Source organism: Lolium perenne, chromosome 4, assembly GCF_019359855.2.
Source record: "Lolium perenne isolate Kyuss_39 chromosome 4, Kyuss_2.0, whole genome shotgun sequence".
Lineage (NCBI taxonomy): Eukaryota > Viridiplantae > Streptophyta > Magnoliopsida > Poales > Poaceae > Lolium > Lolium perenne.
The window spans coordinates 21,399,743-21,413,753 of NC_067247.2; the positions used below are offsets into that span (position 1 = coordinate 21,399,743).

Below are 14,011 nucleotides of genomic sequence, written 5' to 3' on the forward strand. Positions count from 1 at the left end.
CCAGAGTAGAAACTATCGCGAAAGATGAAACTGGTAGATAAAAAAACAGATGGTAACCCACATCAACAAACATAAAAACGGATTGGATCGTTTCGACTTTTGACTAAACCTAGTAGAGCGAGGCACAAAAGCAGTTAATGAACCGATAGCTCCTTCTGTCCTTTTGTCTTGAAGTACAACTTGTCTTAACATCAACCTAATCAATGAACCATGTTTTCACTCTAGTAGTAATCAATACCCTAATGAGGTGGCTTCGTCGAAGGGGAAAATGTGAAAGTGATTTGGGCGGTAATAATAGAGGTCACAGCACTGTCACAGATGACTGAATCAAAAGCTAGCACGAGCTTTTTTTCTAAGTGACTGATCCTCCTTACTTTAGTCAGCACGTGCACCTGCCCGCTGCCAGCAGCGACACATGCCGGTCTACTCCCCAAGTGGCAGCCTACAATACACACGAAGGAGAAAGCTGTTCCGGAAAAAGTATTCGCATATTTGTACGTGTAAAGCGTATAAAAAAGTGTAGCGGTGAAGAAATAAATATGTATAGATGGATAAATGTGGAAAGAAAATGTGGGCGAGCGAGAGAGGGAAGATGCCGAAGAGTGGCAGTTGCCAGCCAGCCGCCTATAATGGACTAATCTACTCCTCCGTCTCCATAGACATAGAGAGAGAAACCGCTCGCTTCCTCCTCTAGAGAGAGAGAGAGAGGAGAGAGAGAGGGTGCAGCGAAGCCAAGGCGCAACGGAACAAGAGAGGCACGGGAAGCGAGGCGGCGACGGTTGCCGAGGAGAGCGAGGAACCAGCCAACGGCACGCCGCGGCGCCCGAGGCGGCGGGAGCAAGAGGACGCGACGGCGCGGGCAGACACGCTGGCGGCCTCGTGAGCCCGGACAGGCCAGGCTGCGGTGGAGATGAAGGTGTCCAAGGAGCAGCAGCAGCACCCAGGGCCGGCAGCGGCGGCAGAGGAGGCCACCATGGACGCCGCAGTGGCCGGCGGAGCGGGGAAGGGAGATGCGGAGGACCCGCAGGGGGCGCCCGTCGGCGGCACGGTGGTGGTGGGGGTGTGCGCGGACGCGGAGAGCCGCGCGCTCCTCACCTGGGCCTTCGTCAATGCCGTCGCCGCCGGGGACCGCGTCGTCGCCGTCCACGTCGTGCTCGCATCCGCGGCCGAGGCCGCAGCCGCCGTCGACTTCGACGGCATGCTCGCCGTCTACGAGGGATTCTGCAACCTCAAGCAGGTCCGTCATTCATTCAATCACCCGCCCCCCTCTACCTATCTCCCCTAATCTCTGTGCACGCGCTTGGTCCGCGCGCGGTTGCTCTGCTGCGGGTTGGCCGGTCACCGGCGGGCATGTGAACCCTTTCACCCTTCATTATTGATCCGCATTAATTGTTCTAGTCTAACTTCGACCCCGATTCCGTTCCTGCGGCTTGAGAAGATTGCATTTTCACAACAACTCCTAGCATGCGGTTCTTCCGTTTATCGTTGCGGTGAAAAAATGCAAAATTCCGGCTCCACGAACAGATTCCCCACGCTTTCCTGTGCCAAGTCGGATTCTTTGGGGGCGCCGCTGTTCCAAAACAGTTTCGATGCTGGATCTATTGTCAACTACTACATCCAAGCGTGCTGAAATCATGCCGTTTTGGCCTATGCCGCAAAGATTCTGTTTTTTTCCCTCTTCATTCATTAATACGGATTTTCCTCCGTGATAATCTTGCTGATTTGTTTTAGTACCAACCTCCACCGGCATTTTTGCGCCCATTCTGATGCGGTTTACCGCGCGCACTGCTAATTGTAATTGATGCTTGTTTGATCGACAGATCAACCTGAAGGTGAAGATTTGCAAGGGCTCGTCCGTGCGCAAGGCGCTGGTTCGCGAGGCCAGCCTGTTCGGGGCCTCCAAGCTTGTCCTGGGCATCACCAAGAAGAAGCGCTCCATTGGGTAAGCTGGATCCTCCGTGCTCCCACCAGTATCAGTTTTCCCAACCCTTTTTCACCAAATGATTGCCGCCCACTATTGTTCTGAGTTGTAACTGGTGCCTAAAATTCGCCAGGTCCTCGCTGTCTGTTGCCAAGTACTGCGCCAAGAAGCTGCCCACGAAGTGCGCGGTCCTCGCCGTCAACGGTGGAAAGATCGTCTACCGGAGAGAAGCGAATGCCCACTCGGGCAAGGTGTCGGCGGAGAGGCCCGGGTGTGGTGAGGATGAGATGTACTGCGTGTTACCGTTCGGAGCACGTCAGGGTAAGGAGAGCGTGTTGCCTGGTGATGAACCCAAAGAAGGAAGCGGGGGTGATGAAAAGCAACCTGGAGAGGACGTGTTGCCTTGTGATGAACTCAAGGAACGCGGTGGGGCTGAAGCAGAACAGCATGATGTTGGCGCGAAGGATAGTCAGACGGAGGAGGAACAGCAGCCCTCGATTGTGGAACCTCCTGAAGAATTGTCGACGGATCAGGTTCACAACGATGCAGATCCTTCTGATGAAAAGGCCGATGAGTCGACAATGGACCGGACAGATGATGTTTCCGATCTTCCAGGTGAAGGGGCCAGCGTGCTGTACTGTGTGTTGCCTTCCGGGAATGACCATTCAGTTGCAAGCACTTCAAGTCGGCAAGACACTGATTCGGTCGAGCTACCGGCTGGAGGGGACGGCGAGCTTTACTGCTTATTGCCCCCAAGAAATGGTCATTCAGGCAGGAGCAGCAATGATTCTAAGCGGTCAACTTCGAGTCTGAAAGACGACAACACTGCTAATATGTCGCCTGGTGAACTCTTCTGCCGGCTCTCAAGAAATGGACGTCCAGGTGGGAGTTCTGGGGGATCCAAGCGTTCTGTCGGTGTACGAGGTGTGATCAGGGCCATTCGGCGTAGCAGTAGTTTCTCCAGTGATATCCAATTGAACTTGGAAAACTTGGAAACATCAGCTGACAAGAGGGATGGGTCGGTTAGCGCGAGTGCCACGGAACGTACTTCTTCCACGGCATCTACAGAACCAGAGGATCTGCAAAAGGGCTCTGCACATAATGTGGATACGTTCTCTAGTTCTCCAATGTCTCTGAGAAGGATGATCGAAGGAAGGTCTGACCGATGTCGCCTGCGAAGGAGAATCTTCAGCCATCAAAGAAGCTCATCTTTTGAATGGGCCAAAGTGTCTATGGTTCAGTGGGCAATGAGGCTTCCAAGCCGTTACAATTCTGTCCACCCGGATAGCAAATCGCTGAAATCTGATGATAGTCCAAGGTTTAACGGTGATTCTGAATGTGAATCCACGTCCACGGTTGATCCAGAATCTATCTTCTCTTTCTCTTTGTATGATGTGGCATGGCCTCCCAGTGAATTGGGATCTCTTCAAGAGAAGTATTCTTCAGTTTGTAGGCTGTTTAGCTATGAGGAACTGAAACTTGCTACATCAAACTTCTCACCAGGTAATAGCCTTTTGCCATCTTCATTATTTTGGTCTCAGCAAGACTGAAAGCTAATTTTCTTTCGTTAATGCAGACATGTTGATTGGGAAGGGAGGAACTAGCCACGTTTACAAGGCACAATTAAATGATGGCACATTGTATGCTGCAAAGATTCTGAAACCTTCAGTTGACGCACTGCAGGAGTTCATTACGGAGATCGAGACTGTAACCAGCTTGCAACATGCGAATATTGTCTCACTAAGGGGATTCAGTTTTGATAACTACAGCCTTGTGTTGGTGTACGATTACATGCACCAGGGAAGCTTAGACAAAACGCTTCACGGTAAGCATCGAGGTGAAATACGCCGCCTATTCTATCCCTAACCTCTTGGCAAATAGCCTAATATTTTTTAACTGATCTTCAGGCAAATGTGAGAACAGTCTTAGCTGGGAGAAGAGAAACAAAATAGCAATTCACATTGCAAAGGCACTTGAGTTTCTGCATCATGGAGGTGTCACCCAGTCTGTGATACATGGAGATGTTAAATCTGCCAACATCCTTCTGTCAGAGGATTTTCAGGCCCAGGTATAAATATTTAGATCTGCCTGCAATTACCAGAACAAATGAGTCTCATTTTCTACTCTAGCTTTCTGTGGTAAAAACTCCGAAAATTAATAAAATATTTAATTGTGAGTGCTTAATGCGTAAGCAGTGATGAACTGCAGTTAGCCTGTAACCTGTCAATTTTTGTTCTGCTTGTGACATCATCTCTCTTTTAAAATAACAGCTGTGTGATTTCGGGCTGGCAAAGAAAGTGTCGGCTTCAACCCCCCACCTAACGTGCACTGACATCACAGGAACTTTTGGGTTAGTATCATCTCTGGGCTATGTTTTCTTGGTGTTAGTTTTACTTTTATCAAATGTCAAGTGATAAGCTAACCACTATTGTGACAGGTACTTGGCTCCTGAGTATTTTTCACACGGGAAGGTGAACGAGAAAATCGATGTGTATGCATTTGGGGTTGTGCTGCTGGAGATCATTTCAGGAAGGAAACCCATTATAACAGGATGCGCGAAGGGCCAGGAAAGCCTGGTTGGATGGGTAAGTGTGCTCTCCCTGGCTCCATTTTAAACTCCGAGCTGGCTCGTTTGAGCAGAAACATGCCATGAGAACAAGATCGTTGTTGCACATTCACTTGCTGGTGATATTAAAATGACACTAGAGACTAGATCATTACTGCATTTTCTCTGTTGACTTCCACACTCATAATTGCACAAGTAGGTCGTGCTTTTCTTTTTCTAGCTAATTCTCTGTTCATGCATCCAGGCAAGGCCACTGCTATCAAGTGGAGAGATCAAGCAGGTGGTCGATTCAGTTCTGGGAAATGACTACGACTGTGATGAAATGGAGAGGATGACGCTCGCCGCTTCCCTGTGCACGAGGACATCCTCTGATTCTCGACCAGAAACACAGATGGTAAGAACAGACAAGGAAGCACCACCAATCTCATGAAAACCATCTCCAAAGCCGCTTATATGTGACCTAACTGAACTCACAACGCAGGTCCTGAAACTGCTTGAAGGGGACGACGAGACGATCCACTGGGCGAGATCCCAGGCCTGCGCTGGCTCTGACGTCTCGGACGAGGAGGCGGTGACCCCAGGGTCGAACATGCAGTCCCACCTGAACCTGGCACTGCTCGGCGTGGACGATGACGACGTGCTGTCGCAGTGCAGCACAGAGCAGACCGCCGACACCTCGGCGGATGATTACTGGAGCCGCTCCTCGAGCTTCGACTAGGAGATCGATTCAGAGTTGTTTGTATTGTATAGGTCTTGATGATGATTATTATTGATTGGTTGGAATGGTTGTTGCAGTTATTGGTGGAGGCTTGGGTTTGCTCATGTAGAGACGATGTCTGATCTGATGTAGTCAAGTAGCCTAGCTTAGGAGTTACTTTTTGCAGTGGCAGTTTTAGATCTAACCCTGCTGGCCTTTGTGGGGGCCTACGGACAATCTATGATTATGAAGTTATGAATGAATGGTTTTATGGTGCATCAGAGATGGTGATCTTTCCAGATCGTAGAAAAAGAACAGTTTGTTGCACAAGTTTTTTCTTTTTGCCTCGTAAAACATGACTAGAGGTGGACGTGATGCAGCAGTGGATCGAGCGTAGAGCCAGTCCTATTTAGCACTGTATGGCAACAACAAAATTGTCGATTCGTCAGTACTTCCAGGTACGAGATGTTTATCAGCGTCGTGTTCTTGACTTCTTGGCCGGTGAGCAATGGGGGGACACCAGATCTGGTTTAACTGAAGGCACTGACGGCGCTACAGCCAATGGATAACACGAGGATGGCCCGGCTAGTAGTCTGTCTGATGGGCACTGCTGACGCCATGGCCATCGCCATTGCTGCTGGTCCAGAGAGCGAGAGAGACATAGCTCACCTGTTGCTTTCTGGTCCTGGGCGACGACAGATGCTGCTGCTGTTGCTCGTGTGGTGTGCATGCATCGTGATGATCCTTGGCGGTCGCGCTTGGAAGTTCACCATGGAAACAGAAGAGAAATAGGTGACCAGCCAAACATGAAGGCATCATTGTGTGCATCCTGGTTATGCAGAGGCTGGATGTAATTGCTTATTAAAGTAATAAAGCATCCTTTATCGAAAAAAAAATCATTTGGGAAATGCAATTTTTATCTCAGTGCATATGCTCCTTTTATCCAAACAAAACAAAAAACAAATTTCAACATGTTAAAAATTTAGGTAAAACAATCCAATGTATATCTCCATGTTCTGTGCGCACATAATGTTTCACTGAAAATTGATATTTTTGGTGCCATATGTTGAAAATACAAAAAATATGTCTTGAGAAATAGCTTATTTTAGCACCGAATTTTGTTATTTTTACATAGGTAAAATGCACGCAAAAGTCTTGTTACCGAAACAACTTTGTGACCATGTAGGATGTGGAGATATACACGGGACATTTTGTTTAAGATTTTGTTTAACATTTTAAAATAGGGTTATGTGCAGTTTTGGTCCCTCATATATTGCAAAAGTCTTATTTTGGTCACTCAGCTCTGCTTTAGTTTAAATCTGCCCTCAAACTCTTAATTAAATCCAAATTTGGTCCCCAATAGCGGTTTAACGATGGTTACTGGGGTTTGACTCTTTTTCTTTGCCACGTAGGACCATCTCACCTTGAGATCAGTTATGCAAATAGCATTATGAACGTTCGCTGACGAGCTGATGATCATAATCATTATCCGTTTGGCGTAGTAACTCTAACTCTTCCCTAACACCTGGTGACTGACACTACGAGGACGGATAAACCGGGTGAGAAAGGAAAAATTCGCGGACATGTGAGGGCTGTTGCGTTAAGAGGAAAGGCGGATGCGGCTGGTGGCGAGGATGGCTGCACCAAGCGAGAAGGCGCAGGCGGCACACATGTGTGTTCGGGCAAGAAGATTTCTTCTATTTATTGACTGAGGGCAAATGATCCACCTAGATTTAAACCAACCAATTTTGTCCATGATAGCAAAAAAGAGTCAAAAACGGATCAACCATCAACCATCATTAAATCGCTCTCAGGAACTAAAATTGGACTTAATTAAGAGTTTGAGGGCAGATTTAGACCGAAACAGAGTTGAGGGACTAAAATGATGGGATTCGTAGCATAGAAAACAAAAAATTTCCTACCGCAAGAACGAAACACAAGCCAAGATCTAATCTAGAAGACGGTAGCAACGAGGGGATCACGAGACTAACCCTTGAATATTTCCAAAGCCTAGGAAATTAGATCTCGTTGTTGCAGAAGATGATCACTTGCCGCTTTCAAAAGCGCGTAGAAGATCTTGACGGTGACACAATCGGGCAGCACCTCCGTACTCGGTCACACGTACGGTGTTGATGAAGATGACGTCCTCCTCCCCGTTCCAGCGGGCAGCGGAAGTAGTAGATCCTCCTCGGAATTCCGGCAGCACGACGGCGTGGTGGCGGTAGTGGTGGAGAACTCCGGCAGGGTGGTGACCCGGCATACCACTGCATGGTGTAGTATGCAAGTCTGATATAACACCAATGAAACACCGTTCCACTAGTATTATATCGCTCAGAGTGGTACAACAGAAACATATGCGGGTCCAAGGCATGTCTATAGAATTACAACATTGACTCTGTTACATAAGATCATCACAGCCTCCTACTTTACAATGAGGTAAAACTGCAGATAATTCCAGAAGAACGACTCGTAGTCTAATCCTATCACGAACTCTATTTGTAGAGTATTTAACTAGCTATAGAGGCTAAGAATAGATTCTAGCTAAATAGGAGCTAGGTTTAGGAAGCTAGTTCCCTCCTATGGCTAAACTAGGTTTTCTCCTTGTTGGATGTGGTATCTGACTCCTCTGATAGGGTCCTGTCTCTTGAAGTAGTTGTTGACTCCTTGGCAGTTGAGTTGCACTGTAGATCCTCATTCGCTGCCTCCATACCTAAGCAAGGGATTTAAGAGTGGGATGAGTACGAGCGTACTCAACAAGTTCATTATAGGAAAGAGGTGTTTAATGCACTAGCTACAGCATTAGACCAGAAAGTCTAATACCAATGCAAGTTTTCATAACCATTTCTTCAGAAGGTTGCTTTTATTCAGAAGAACTATGTCCGTCAGCCTTCACCGGTTTACTAGAACTTCATGGAGCTCCTTTCCGGCCGCGTTCGCAGTTCCATATCCCGAAACAGGGAGTGACAGGTCACGATTCATTACACTCTGCAGAGGTGTGTTGCTTTACCCATAAGAGATCTTAACCTTGGTGCCAACCGGGAATGACCCGTCCACACTTCCTATGGTGTGAGGCCCGGTATAAGGTCTAGCCAATCATGTTCCTCCGCTACCTCGAACACCCACCCGTTGTTGCATGCGCCGACCCTGGGTCCACGCCGGTCCCATTATTCCTGTAGATTTCAAGGTGGACCCCGACCACGACGACAGTGCTGGGCTCTACCATACACTCCTACGCCGGTAGCTGCAACCCATCATAGACCGCAATACCGTGGGGACTTAGGACTCCCCAGCCTCACCATCTTGCTCCTTCGGGCGACAAGTGTACTACGGACAATGCCGTGGGGACTTAGGACTCCCCAGCCTCACCAGCTTGCCCCCTTGGATTACAAGTGTACTACGGTAAAGCGCATCCGTTGATGAACGAGAGGTGGAAACACTTTTGACTACTCCGTCCCACTCCGGATCTTATGGTTAACACGGGTATTACGGCACAAGAATCACTGGCGACATTTGTTGTTTAATCCTAGATGGATATAAGCCCTTGCAATGGAACCTCCACCATATCAACACAATCCATGGTTCCATTGCCCACCACATAGTCATATTCATGGTTATGAAAGTAGTGGTTTTGGTTTTTTATGCAATAGTGATAACCATAATACTTTGCAAGTAATTTGATAGAAATACTCAAATGGCATGTGCAAGTGATGAACTTGCCTTTCTTGACTGCGAGGTTATGCAGACAAGGTCTTCGATACGCAATAACTCCAAATTCTGAAATAACATCATCGTCCGGTAATGACGATGTTTAAAAGATTGGCAAGGATGCAATAATGCATAAGTATGAGATGCAATCGCTCTAGGCGTGACCTAACCCCGATGATTTAGGATTAGTGAGTTGTAATGATTGGTTTAGGGTGTGTTGCACTTTTAGAGTGATTCACATACAAGGTTCTTATTCAGGTGTGATTTACTTGGTATTATAAACAAGTAGATAATAAAGCATAATAATCAATTGAGCACACAAAGAATGATAATTGGCATAATGTTAACAAGTAAAGAACAGTAGTCAGTTTTAGTACTATATGGCATGGTTAATGATTAATTATCATATACTTTAAAAGAATAACTTTTGAAGAACAGGTTCTTTAATAAAGAACAAGTATGATAATTAGGGTTGGGTTTCTATGGTTGACTATAGTTTCATTTAGTTTCTGGAGTAGGTATTAGATGGTTCACAACATAGTTGGATTCATCAATAGCTAGAACTTGTAGGGTTGAGTTAAGCCTAGGCATCTTGAGCAGTTTATTATAAATAGTTGCTATCAAGGTTGGTATACCTTGCTGGTGATAGCTGGTTGTTGGCTATAGGTCCTAGTAGGTAGGATTGATGATGATTCCTTATTTTCTTCAAAAGAATAACTTTTGAAGAACATACTTCTTAAATAATAAGAGGTATTACAATTAAGGTTGAGGTTGTCTTGTATTAGCCATTGGATCTCTAAGTAGAGAATGGTTGGTTCATAAGTATCTCATACTAGTAGGGTTTAGTGGAGTGTGGTATGTAATGCTAAACATTAGGGGTGATTGCTATTAGGATTCATCACGATGGTGTGATGATGAGTAAGGATAGCTAAGGATAATGTCTCTGAGGTTTAGAGCTAGGGTTTACATCTGGTCAACCCCATATGATCATCTAGGTCTGATGAAGATGAGCACATGGAATACCCACCTATTAGTGATGGGTTTTCTATAATTTTATGTGGACATGACGAGTATTTAGTTGCTACTATGGTTCTATGATTACTATTCAAGTAACATGATCACATGTTAACTTGGGGTGCAGGTTTGGAAACCATTTAAGGTTCATGTGAAGTAATGGAGCTGGGTTCCGAATGGCATTAGGGTTTTAGGATCCCACATGAAATTATGAACTACTATTTAAGGTATAATGGAACTAGGGTTTTCTAATTACCCTATAATTCTTGGTTTAATAACTTCATTATCAAGTTGAAGTTATTAATGAGTTTGAAATAAAAATAATATTGGATTTGACATTTTATTATTTTTACTGCATTTAATATTTAAGGTAATTATTAATTAGGGTTTAAATCCTTCTAATAAGGATTTAACAAAATAACAAATAAAGAAAATTAGTTTCATTGTTTTCTTTATTTATTTACTGGTTTTTGTTTAATTTGGAAAGTTTTCCTAATTATTGAATTTTAATTGAATTTAGAATTAATAAATGGCTTAAATAACCAGAATTAAATAATTGAATTTTTATTAAAAATAAAAATTACATATTATATTTTTATTGGATAGAGTTTTCTATTCTAAGAATTTTAATATCTTATTTTAATTTTTCTGAGTTAGTATGAATTTTATATGGATTTACAAAGTTGCAGCAATTATGGAATTGAATTTAAATGAAAATGGAAATGCTAGACACACTCGGGCTAACCTACACGCAGAGACTGGCCAGTGGGCCAGTGATCCACGTGGACTGCCACGTGAGCGTGGACCAGGTCCAAATCGTGGACGTGGCCAGTGGAGCTCCTGGCCGACGGCCAGTCGACGGCGGCGTCGGCACGGGAGGGCTCCCGCGGGGCTCTGCTCGTGTCTAGAGGAACTGGGGCGACGCGGTGAACCAGTAGGTGGCGGCGCCCCCACGGAAAGGTCGCCGGAGTTGCTCCGGCGAGCTATGTCTGCGGCGGTGCACGGCGGTGATCGACACGACGGAGCTACGGGTGGCCATTTGATGCAATAAGAGATGCTAGAGACGCGGAATCTCACCCTGATTCTTCCTAGATGGTCGACGGCGTCGATTGTGGGCGGAGACGAGCTCAACCTCGCCGATACCGGCGATGAGCTGCGGAAGAAAATCACCAAATTCGCCCGACTCTGGCCATCCCAGGAAGCTATCTTCCTCCCGGAGGAAGTAGAAGACGAGGCGCACCTCCAGGACCTCACCGTTGGGCTTGAGACGGACTCAATCGGCGGCGAGCCGAGATGGCCGGCGTAGCTAGGGTTTCGGAATTGGGGATAATGAAGAAGAAAGAGAGGAATTTGAGCTTCAGCGCGTTTTTATACCACCACCGGCGTGCGCTGGAGGTCAACAGAGCCGGCGGCGACCGCGGGACGTGGAGGTGGTCGACGCCGTGGCGTCCTCCTGTGGCGCAGAGACGAAGGAGACGAAGCCCTCCTCGTCCACTTCGTATTTATCCGAAGGGGTATCATGGGCTGTGTTCGCTGCGGTTTGGGCTGCGTCGATGGGCTGCTGTTGGGCTCCTGCGGCCAGGTAAGGTCCAGGTGAGGCCTTTCTTCTTTTTCTCTTTTTCTGTTTTCATTTTCTGTTTTATAATTTACCAAATTGAACTCATATTTGAATTCTATTATTTTTGGCAGGTGTCTCAATTGTGTTAATTCCTTTTGGATGTTGTGAAATGACTATTACACCCATAATCCATTTGAAACAAGTATCTTATAAAGCATTATATTACATACTTGTGTTTTATTCAAAATAGCAAATGAGCATGATTTTATATCCTCATTTTATTTTTTATGTTTTTCTTGTGGATCAATCTATTTGAAGTATTAGAGTTGGTAAGTCCAGCTCAAGGTATTTTAGAGTTTATCATTAGGACTTGTTATCTTATTTAAGAAGTTGGTTGTTCACATATGATTTTATGTGAGTATAAATCTGTTAGGGTTTTTATGATGTCTATTACAACCCCCTTATTAAAGATAATATTAACATTATATTTGAAAGGATCTAAGTAGATATTGGTTCCATCATAATTGATCTTGGTTACAAAGATATATGGTTGATCACTACTTATGTGGTTTTAATTATGGGACTTAGCATTAGGTGGCTCTTATGTCTTATAATTGAAGCATAGGATTTAATTAATGAACCATTAGGGTTCTAGTCATATTCTCCTAATGACACATGGTTTGAGTCTCAAATAAGGTTTAGGTTTTTAGTTATGATCATCCAAATGATGCATAAACTAGGGTGGAGGTTTAACTCTAGGTTGTGAGATGAGGTGACACCATATTGCATGTGCTAGGGTTTAATCTCCCCTAACCATGATAAAGTGGTTACTTGCTTAATATTTCATGTGCTTCTCTAATTACTAAGGATTTGGGAATTGGTTTTATCTTCTACCACTTAACTTCTATTATTATCCTCAATTAATTATTAAAGTATTTACAGTGGTTATAGTTCTTTTTATAGTTAACTTTGGTCATATGGATTGAGGGTTTCTCACCATACAAAGTATGGAGTTTTACTCTAAGGTTTTCTTAGGTTCTTAAATCTATGGAATATAGATATGGTAGGATTCTACTTATGAGCACCAAGTGATTCACAAGTAAAGGTTGGGATATAAGTCTAGGTTTGCTTACTAGTTACCTCCCTATGATTTCATGTGGTGAATGATATCTAGTTATCCTATTAGGGTTTAACTTATTCTCACATATCTCAAGAGCATGATCATGGATTAGGCATGATCAACTTGTTCTTAATATCTCTATCTCAAGTTCTTAGGGTTTATGATCATCACACAATTTATAATGATCAAGGTTGGACTTCCTAAGGTATCTCTCCTTGAATAGGTTTCTCACTTCCAAGATCAAGTGTTGTCTTGATCAATTAAATATATACTTTCTTTTATAGTTTCTTGAATGGGCATGGTTATGGTTGTCTCAATTATCTTGAGTATAACACCATAGGTTGAGCTTTCTCATTTAAGAATGGTTATTCTAGGGTTTATGGTGTACTCCTAATATCTCCTTAGGTATCTAGGCTAAGGTTTCATTTGTCTAACTTAATTGGGTTAGTCTCTTCCTCACCTTTTCAATTCAGGGGTATGGTATTATTCCATGTGATATTAGGTTATCTCACCACTCCAAGGAAAATGGTTTTCAACCTAATACTTTAGTTCAAAGGTTGTCCTTGATTCTTAAATAGGTCAAGCTAGAATTAGTATGATTGGTCTCTCTCATTTGGGAAGGTCTTTAATACTAACCTAAGGTTAGGCTCCATAGAGAATGATGTGGTCACCAATGTCTATGTTAAATATAAATGGTTTATCTCTCTAGGAATTGTCTTGGATAATATCCTAGGGTTTCTCTTAGAGATGATGATTTGAATACTTGGATGTATATCCAAGGTTTAGCTCAAGGTTTGTTATTGCTGCTCTAATAATTATAATAGAACTCTCACCTCTCTAGGTTTGATACTTAATTATTTGGAATAGAGAAGAATATATATTTCTAGAGTTGATCTCCATGTCATAACTTCCAATGTTGAATTAGAATGAATACCATGAGGTTTCATGGTAGGATCAAGGATTAGTTTAAGACATGGAAAAGATAAGGGAAGAATGGTTTCTCCATTTATTGTTACTTGATTTCCAAATAGATGTGTGTTCATATGTTATGGTAAGGATTACCATATTATAATCTTTTATAAGATCAAGCATTTGATCATTGAGTAAAGTGTTGTTGTGTTGATTTTTAGTTCCATTTGATCCAACCCCTTAGATCAAATCATCTCTACCCAAAACCAAGTTTTAACATAGTCACCTTGAGGTTTATAGCGCTTGACTTGATGAGCTACTTCAATTCCACCAAGGTCAAGTGAAACTTCAGTTACTGTGACTGTTTTACTTTAAAGCGCGAAAATTCCCCAGATTTTCTATGCATGAATGCAATGCACACATCTGTTTCCTCTATTTTTGTAAACCCAATACCTGGGATATTACAGTTTCGCCTATGCGCTGCGTGAGTATTATGTGGAGGAGGAGATGCTAGGGTTTGG

General features: G+C 44.1%; 1 protein-coding gene across 1 annotated transcript; it reads left to right on the plus strand.

The window, feature by feature from the left end:
- The first annotated feature begins 687 nt into the window (after positions 1 to 687).
- Positions 688 to 5,465, plus strand: LOC127291870 (uncharacterized). The gene is made up of 9 exons (XM_051321190.2): positions 688 to 1,237; positions 1,821 to 1,942; positions 2,055 to 3,424; positions 3,498 to 3,746; positions 3,829 to 3,989; positions 4,192 to 4,271; positions 4,359 to 4,506; positions 4,732 to 4,881; positions 4,969 to 5,465. Exons 1-9 carry the CDS (start codon positions 911 to 913, stop codon positions 5,203 to 5,205), a joined length of 2,844 nt encoding a protein of 947 aa, XP_051177150.1. The 5' UTR covers positions 688 to 910; the 3' UTR covers positions 5,206 to 5,465.
- Positions 5,466 to 14,011: the final 8,546 nt, after the last annotated feature.

Bases quoted from the DNA above. Each gene is read 5' to 3' on its own strand.
- LOC127291870 (XM_051321190.2), top strand. From the start codon at position 911: ATGAAGGTGTCCAAGGAGCAGCAGCAGCACCCAGGGCCGGCAGCGGCG. The intron at 3,425-3,497 runs GTAATAGCCTTT...TCGTTAATGCAG, and splicing joins TACATCAAACTTCTCACCAG to ACATGTTGATTGGGAAGGGA. The intron at 4,272-4,358 runs GTTAGTATCATC...CTATTGTGACAG, and splicing joins GACATCACAGGAACTTTTGG to GTACTTGGCTCCTGAGTATT.